The following is an 8,003-nucleotide window of genomic DNA, read 5'->3' as shown; positions in this document are numbered from 1 at the left end:
AGGATAGGAGGCCTGCAGCGGCAGCACCCCGGCGTGGGCACGGGGGAGGCTCTGCTGCTGAGGGCCGAGACGGCACTGGGCCAGGCCCTGGTGACGGGGCAGGTGAAGGCACCAGGTGGGGACTAGGAGTGGGCTGGCCAGTAGGCGGAGGACCTTGAATGGAGAGAGGAGCTGCCTGGGGCCTAGGGGCAGGGCCATATGCCAGGGGGGGCTGGGAAGGCTGAGGGGGCCCAGGGCGAGGGAATGGCACAGCCCCTGAGTGGGCAGGCAGAGGGTCCTGAGAGGGGCCTGGATAGAGCTGGATGTGCAGGGCAGGTGGTGGCTGGCCCAGGACACCAGGCTGAGGGGCAAAGGGATAGGGGGGCTGTGGGGGCAAGGGACCTGGGGCCTGGGGCAGGAAGAGGTGTGGATGCTGGAGTGGAAGGGGCTGCTGTGGGGGTGGAGGCCCAAACGCTGCTCGTGAAGGCTGGGGCTGGGGATGGGGATGGGGCTGGGGCTGGGGCCCAAGTCGTGGGGCTGAGAAACCCGTGGGGATCCCAGGAGGAAAGTGATGCTGGGCAGGGGGTACAGTGAGGGGCTGTTTGGCACCCACAGGGTAGGGGTAGGGCGTGGGCAGTGGCTGTGGCGGAGGCACTGGGAAGCAGGGCTGGGGAGGTGTGGGGCCAGGGAGTGGCCGTGGTGCTCCGTGGCTGGAGATGGGGGCCTGGACACTATCTACTGTGGTGGTGGCTGGCCGAACTGCGAGCGCCAGCTCGGGGCCTGAGAACTGGGGTGGTGGGGCAGACGGCAGACCTGCAACTGGGAGAGGTGGCCCTGCCCCCCCATACGGACTGCTGACCACACCATGCTGTGGGGAAGATCGGGGCACAAGGGCCAGCTCTGGCGTGTAGGCTGGGGCTGGGTAGAGGACAGGCCCAGCGGTCATCGGCACTGTCGGGGCCCCAGGGACCCTGGGCTGCAGCAGTTGGGCAGGGCCTGGGCAGGCCCCAGGGGGTAGAGGGCCTGAGAGGTAATGGGGTCCTAAGCCAGTGGGGCCAGGGCCAGGGGTGAAGTGGAGTGGGGCGGCAGTTCCCAGGAAGGTGTCAGGCGGTCGCGGGACAGCCACCATGTCTGGGGGCAGGCTGCGCAGCTCTTCCGGGGGATCTCCCGTCTCCACCGCCTCACTCTCCTCCTTGCGGGCCAGCAGTGGCTTTGGGGCTGTGGGCCGTGGCGGTGGCTTCTTCTTCAGCTCCCTGTGGGACATGCAGGAAGTGGGGCCTGACCGCTCAGGTGGCTGGCCTGGGCTTCAGCCCTACCCCAGCCCTGGAGCCACACCCACCTGTCCAGGAGTTGCTGGCGGGCGGCCTCACGGGCCTGGCAGGTGGCCTGCGCCCGTTCCAGCAGAGCAGCCACCTTGCTCTCCAGGTCTGCGTAGAAGTCCTTGCCCTCCTGAGACTTCTTCATCAGATCCTCATAGGCTTCATAGGAGGCCACCAGGGTCTGCAACGTGGAGTTCCACCTGGCGGGCAAAAGGGCTAGCGGAGGTGAGCGGCAGGAACGGGGCTCCGGGCGGGGCTCTGCGTGAGTGCAAGGCCAGGCACTCACTTCTGGTCCAGGTCGCTAAGCACCCGCCGCACGGCTGCGTACTGCAGGTTGGCCTCAGTGAGCGCGCGGAGGACGTTGTCCTGGGCAGCCAGGTTCTGCTCCAGGTACACCCTCAGCCGGTCGTACTTCTTCAGCTGCTCCTCGAACAGCTTCTAAGGAGTCCGGGGCGGGGTGGACACTCAGGCCTCACTGCCCAGGTGGGCCCAGCCAGGGGCCCGGCCCTCCCCACCTACCTTCATCTCGGAGTGCTCTGTGGTCACCAGGGAGGCGGTGATGTCATCCTTCTGGATGAGCTCACGCAGCTGCTGCTCCAGGGACACGCGCTGGTCCCGCATCTCCTGCACCTTGGCTAGGATGCGCTTCAGGTTCTGCAGCACAGCCTTGTCCTCTGGGGGCAGTGGAGGTCAGTGAGGCCAGAGAAAGCCCCGGCTCCAAACTCCCCTGCAGGCAGGAAGGCTCACCTGGGGTGAGGGCTGGTGTGGGCAGGGCAGCCCGGACCTGGTCCAGTGGCCCGCTGAGCAGGCGCAGGTTGCCGACGTGCAGGTTCATGGCGCGGTGCAGCTCGCTGTTGGTGAAGGAGGCCTTCTCGTGCACCTCCTTGTACTTGGCCCACTCCCGCCTCACCTCTGCCAGCTCAGCCTTGGAAACAGGAGGGGTGGCCCCCGCCTGACCAACCGCCTCCTGCAACTTCTGCTCCAGCAGTTCGTCCTCCTCCAGCAGGTCCCTGATGTCCTTGAGGGAGGCCTCGACATCCGTGAACACGCCCGACAGCACTAGGGGTATATGGAGCAGCCCCTGAGGCCAGCAGACCTGCCCACTCAGGGGAGAGCCTGTGTGTGAGCTCCAAAGGGCTCATCTCTCAGAGGTGGATTCATTCCTGTGCCTGGGCTTAGAGGGCCAGTGACCATCCTTGGTGACGGGCATAGGGAAAAGGCCCTAGCAGGTGACTGCACTCCCCACTCCACCTGCTGGCCCGGCCCTCGCTCACCTTGCATGGACTGCACGAGGTTCTTGACGGTGTCAGGCCGGACGCTCAGGGCCGCGCACTTCTCCATGAGCTGGGGTGGGATGTGGCTGTAGGCATCGAGGTTGTCCACCGTCTCCGGATCCAGCTGCATCGAGTCCATGAACTGGCTGCAGGGCACAGGCCAGGTGGGTGCTGACCCGGTGCCCTCCACATTAACGGAGCCCACTGCGGCAAGGCCCCACCACTGAAGCGTGGTCTGAGTCTCAGGAGGGGGCAATTTACAACCTCGACCTCTACACATGCCCACTCATGGAAACGAGGGGACAGAAGGGTCGCCCTCCTCCCAGACAGAGACTCGCCTCACAAATCTCAGCCGAGACCTGGGCAGGAAGGCTGAGGGAGACCACCTGGTGTGGACGCACAGCACTGGGCCCCAGAGCTCTGTATGCACCCCTCTCCCACCATCACACACTCACTCCAAGACCTCGTTCTTGTCCTCAATCTTGGCCATCATCTCCCGGAGCAGCTTGGCCTTCTCCTCACTGCAGAAGACAGAGAAGTAGTCGAGGGCCTGTGCCTCTTGAGACACCCCATGTCCCTTTATGCCGAGGACAGGGCCAGACCCTCCTACCCACCTGTACAGCGATGAGGCCTCGTGAGCAGCCATGGGTACAAGTTTAGCAAAGATGTCAGGGCCCGTCACAGCTGGGTCTGTGGGGTTCACCGGTAAGGGCTTCACCAAGGGAGCTCCTGGGACAGGAGGAACAGTGGCAAATTGGGGGCCACGGAGGCCTCAGGGCAGCCTCTGTCCCCTCCTTGGCCTCCCCACAGCTCCCAGACCTTTCACGGGCTGAAGCGTGTCCAGGGCTGGGACGGCCTCATGGTAGATGAAGTCATTATCCTTCTTGGCTGAGTTATACCTGGTGGTCAGGAGTAGGGAGTGAGGAACTGGGGACCGTGGGGACCCAGGACCTGGCTGTCCACGTGGGTCCTGCTCCCTGGCACAGGCGCTCCCTCTGACGGTGCAGCAGAGGGACAAGACTTGTAATAAGAGGGACCAGGGCCGCCCCAGCCCACAGACTTACTTCCCCCCAATGACGTCCATAGTGAAGCGGAGTGCATCTTGCACAGTGTCAGGCTGGCCCTGTGGGGCAGGGATGGGCGGGCCTCAGCTCCAGCCAAGGCCAGTGGAGTGAGCCCTCAGCCCGTGCCTCGGCCCAGCCTCCCTCAGCACTACCTTGGCCAGCTTGATGGCATCATTGAGCTTGTCCAGGGCGCTCTGGAAGTACGCGACCTGTGAGGGCAGCAGGCAAAGCCTATCCAGCGCTCTCTGCCTACTCCTACTCCTCTGCCTCCCAGCCCTGCCTGGTCCCACTGCCAGGGAACAGCATGACAGAAGGGACAAGGGACAGCCTCCTCCCAAGAAGCTTAGGGGGGTAACCAGGCACCAGAGGCATTAAAGCCTACCTCACCCTTCAGCTGCCACCCACGCCGTGAGGCGCCACCACGCCACCTCAGGCCCCAAGGGACGAGGGCTGCACCCACAAGGCAACACATGAGGCACACGAGGCCTACAGCAGGGTGAGGGCCAGGAGTGTGGGGGCGAGACAGACAGGAGACCCCTGCCCCATTCTGTAGAGGTGTCGCCCAGGCTGGGCCCGATCCTGAGGCTCCCTCGCCACAGCCACTCACCCGCTCCCCGAACTTCTGCTGCTCCTCGGCCTGCTTCCCCATGTGCAGCTGGAAAAAGAGAAGGACGTCGGTACCCGCTTTTGAAGCTGGGCAACGGAGTGCCGCCCACCGGCCCGGCCCATGCCTCACGTGAGCCACAGCCGCGAAGTGGCAGATCTTCATCTGCACCAGCTTCTTCCAGTCCTTCTGGATCCGGCCCAGCAGGGAAGCGGTGTCGGGGCTCTCCAGGGCACGGCATGCCTCCTTGTAGTAATCCACCACCTGGCAGCCGAGACGGCCAGTGTGGGGTGGGCCAGGCACAGGCAGAGGTCCCCCCTCAGTCCGTGCCTACCCACCTGTGCGCTGATGCGGGCCACCAGAAAGCTCTTCCTGTTGTCCAGCATCGACTTCTCCAGAAGGCACTCCTGAGCCTGGCCCTGGGGCGACGGGAGCCGTGCATGCCTCCTCCACCCTTCCCTTCCCCGCTCCCCTGGTCGGGAGGCCCGCAGGATCTCCTGTGCCACCTTTCTCCTGGGGCTTCGCCCGCTCCGAGAAGCACTGCCCTGCTCCTGGCCAAAGGGCGCTTAGGCCAGAGCCATGGCCCCCGCTGGTCGCTCACCACCTGCACAGAGCAGGGCCCAGGCCACAGACCACACCCCCAGTCCCACCCCGATCTCCTCGCTCCAGCCAGGCCCCTCCTCACCAGCATGAGGTTGACATTGAGGGTGAGGATCTGGCGGCTCATGTCGACGCTGTAGGCATGAGGGAAGTGCTCACGCAGGTAGGCAAAGGCGCCCGCTGCGCACTGGAAGTGGGTGCAGGAGACCTTCATGCCCTGGGTGGGGAGGAAGGCTGTGTCCACTCCCACAGGCAGGCGGCTAAGACACCCTCCCAGTGTGCGTGTCACCCACCTACCCCTCCTCACCTCCTCAGACACCCGCTTGTCCATGGCTCCCAGCATGGAGTGCAGCGCCCCTGGGGAGGCAGGAGACATGTGTTAGGGGAGCCTGAGGGGCAGGGTGAGGCAGGGGGCACTGCTATCATCCACAGTCAAGAACACGGGTCTGAGAGCAGGGCAGGGAGCCTCGGATACCACAGCTGGAGTGAAAGGGAGCCTCGGGGGACAGCCAAGCCCTCGTCTCCCGCTCTGCATGTGGTGGGAAGAGAGCAGAGGAGGAGGGGTTCCTGTCCACAGCCTGGGGTCCAGCCTTGAGACTCAGGAGTGCCCATGCTTCTCCCCGCACTAGGCTGAGCTGCGGCAGCCCCAAACCACAGGGGTGTGTGTTAGGGTGTCCAGCCGAAGCAGGGAGGCTCTCCCTCACCCCGCTGGAGCACACAGCACACAGAGGCAATTCTGGCGGCCGGCCTGGCAGAGCTGTGCAGAAGGGGGTCTAAACCCAGGTCCCGCCTTCACCGCCCACAGCCTTTGTGTCCCACAATGAGCTGAGATGCTGGGTGGGCAGGACAGGGCAGGGCCACGGGGAGGGAGGGCAGCTCACCGAGGTTGTAGAGAATGCAAGCCTGCTCGTACTTGATGTCTTCGTGGGCCACAGACTTGCCTGAGAAGATCTCGGTCCTACAGACAAGATGCTCGTCATTCAGAGCAGGAGCTGGCCAGGGCCCTGAAGCCAAGGATGGGGCCCGCCCCTGCTCCCAGTGTGGTGTTGGAGCAGGAGGCCTGGAAAGACCATGCCAGGCCACTCCCCGTCCTGTGCACCCCCTTCAGGCTCTCCCCGCCTACTGTGCCAATCTCACCAGGTGACAGGAACAGCAGCCTCCTGGCCAGAGCCCATGGGGACCCGACTCTGCAGGTAGTGGAGCTGGCCGAGGTACTTGCGGAGGACACTGCAGCCCTCGAAGTCCCGTGGGACTCGGACAGCGTTCTGGGGGCAGGAAGGAAGGAACAGACTAGCACTCACGTGGGGTAGAGGACAGGCGGGCCAGCTTGCCCAAACGCCACCAAACCCACATGGAGCTGGCAGCCAGCGCACTGCAAGGGGCATGAAGATAGCCACGGTGCACCTATAGTCATTCTGCTATTGTTTTACGTTAACTTGTTTCTTCCTTGACAGAGAGACAAAGAGACAGAGCTGAGACCTCCCCAGGTGGGCCCAGCGTCACAGGGCACTGCCCCGCCTGGCCCTTGGCTGCTCGTGTTCATCACTCCTACACGCCATCTGCCGCACTCACACACCACCTGAACTGAACACTTTCCTTTCAACAGATTCACCTTAATTTGTAATATTTAATTGCTAGAGGGCATGTGTGCCCATCAGAGAGACAGACAGACAGGAAAAGCAACTCCAACGGGGCACGGTCATGCTGCAATCCCTTCTCCTTCGTTTCTCTGTCCCGTCGGGATTTCGGGCACGCACACACCTGCACCCTGCACGTTTCAAGCCACCAGGACCAGTACTCAAACTGTGGTGGACTACCTGGGAGTCCAGCGACATAATCGCTGTACCATCTGCTGGTCCCCAAAATAAATAATTCTTAAAAAGGAGCATCCACTTAGACAGGCTATACAGGCAGAACCCGTCTGCTGGTACTACTCTGACATCCTAGAGTCTGCTGAAGGCTTATAACTTCTAGAGGAAGACCTGGACCAAAACTGCAGGTAGTCTGGGTCAGTTCCCAGGCCTAGCTGAGTGGTGGCACCCACCCCACGCCCAGCCTCTGGCAGATGGCTGTGCATCCGTTCCAGGAGCAGCTCTCAGGAGCCAGGGTGGGGAAAACGGGCTCTGCCTGCCAAATCCAGGGGCTCTGTGCTCCTTTCGCTGGCTGTGATTCTGATTAGAGATGCAGGCGAAAAGGCAGCGACCGGCTGTTTCTGCACCTTTCTCAGCGGCTGCAAGCTCCTTCTTCACCTCCAGCTGAAGTCACTTCAGAGGATTTAAAGGCCTAAGACTTCTTTTCCCTCCCTTCCTATTTTCTTCTCCCTCTTCTGGGTGCCAGACATAGAAGAAGATGAGAACACTCAAAAGCAACTGCACATTAGTGGGGGAATTAGAAAGCCACCATGCAGACCCAGGGCCCAGCACAGGCTGGAGAAGACCTGAGACCTCAAGGTTACTACTCCTCAGACTGATTCAGAAACCTACAGCAAATCAAACACGGCCCTGCCTGGTGGCAGACTGGGCTGCAGTGCTCCAGGCCATGTGACTGATAAACACACAAAAAGATTCTCAGAACTGGGACCAGCAGGTGGTGTACTGGTCACGTAGCTGGGCTCCCACATAGCTGACCACAGTTCGAGTCCCAGATATAGCAGCGTAAACTCATGTTGGCCACGTGTGCATGCGTGTCCAAGATCCCAGGAAGAGAATGGAGGAGCAGGGATTGTGGCATGGCCATCTCCCCTGGGGGGTGATTTCTTGCTGTCTCTCCTACAAGCACACACACCCTATAGCAAAAAACTCTCTAAAAAAAAAAAAAAGAAGAAGAAAAGATGCTCGACACCACAGATTATTAGGAAAACTCAAAATCAAAACCACAATGAAATACCACCTTCTACCCATTAGGATGGCTATCATTTGAAAACAACAGTAAGAGAGAAATTAAAATCCCTATGGACTTCTGGTCAGAATGTAAAATGGTACCCACTGTGGAGACCTGTGTGAAGATTCTTCAAATCAAAAAGCCACACAGGCTGGGACCAGCAGTTAGAGTAATGGCTATGTCGTTGGACTCCCATGTAGCCGACCGCGGTTCAAGTCCCAGACCCAGTGGCTTAAACTCATGCCGGGCGCGTGTGCGTGAGTGCCCAAGATCCGAAGAGGAG

General features: G+C 61.7%; 1 protein-coding gene across 1 annotated transcript in view; it reads right to left on the bottom strand.

The window, feature by feature from the left end:
• PTPN23 (protein tyrosine phosphatase non-receptor type 23) overlaps positions 1-8,003 on the bottom strand; it is a 19,010-nt gene that overhangs the window by 2,276 nt on the left and 8,731 nt on the right. Inside the window, exons 2-19 of the mRNA XM_027769296.1 lie at positions 5,978-6,105; positions 5,722-5,798; positions 5,148-5,197; positions 4,926-5,057; positions 4,579-4,659; positions 4,373-4,504; positions 4,244-4,291; positions 3,789-3,845; positions 3,637-3,695; positions 3,392-3,471; positions 3,187-3,301; positions 3,028-3,093; positions 2,573-2,718; positions 2,046-2,357; positions 1,818-1,972; positions 1,585-1,736; positions 1,319-1,498; positions 13-1,232 (exon numbers count right to left, since the gene is read on the bottom strand). Coding sequence (XP_027625097.1) covers positions 13-1,232; positions 1,319-1,498; positions 1,585-1,736; positions 1,818-1,972; positions 2,046-2,357; positions 2,573-2,718; positions 3,028-3,093; positions 3,187-3,301; positions 3,392-3,471; positions 3,637-3,695; positions 3,789-3,845; positions 4,244-4,291; positions 4,373-4,504; positions 4,579-4,659; positions 4,926-5,057; positions 5,148-5,197; positions 5,722-5,798; positions 5,978-6,015 — 3,100 coding nt within the window. The 5' untranslated portion in view covers positions 6,016-6,105. The remainder of the gene's footprint in view (positions 1-12; positions 1,233-1,318; positions 1,499-1,584; positions 1,737-1,817; positions 1,973-2,045; positions 2,358-2,572; positions 2,719-3,027; positions 3,094-3,186; positions 3,302-3,391; positions 3,472-3,636; positions 3,696-3,788; positions 3,846-4,243; positions 4,292-4,372; positions 4,505-4,578; positions 4,660-4,925; positions 5,058-5,147; positions 5,198-5,721; positions 5,799-5,977; positions 6,106-8,003) is intronic.

This window comes from Tupaia chinensis, unplaced genomic scaffold (assembly GCF_000334495.1).
Source record: "Tupaia chinensis unplaced genomic scaffold, TupChi_1.0 Scaffold149184_1, whole genome shotgun sequence".
Taxonomy (NCBI): domain Eukaryota; kingdom Metazoa; phylum Chordata; class Mammalia; order Scandentia; family Tupaiidae; genus Tupaia; species Tupaia belangeri.
Note: the sequence above shows the minus strand (reverse complement) of the source record. Positions and strands in the feature narration are given on the sequence as shown.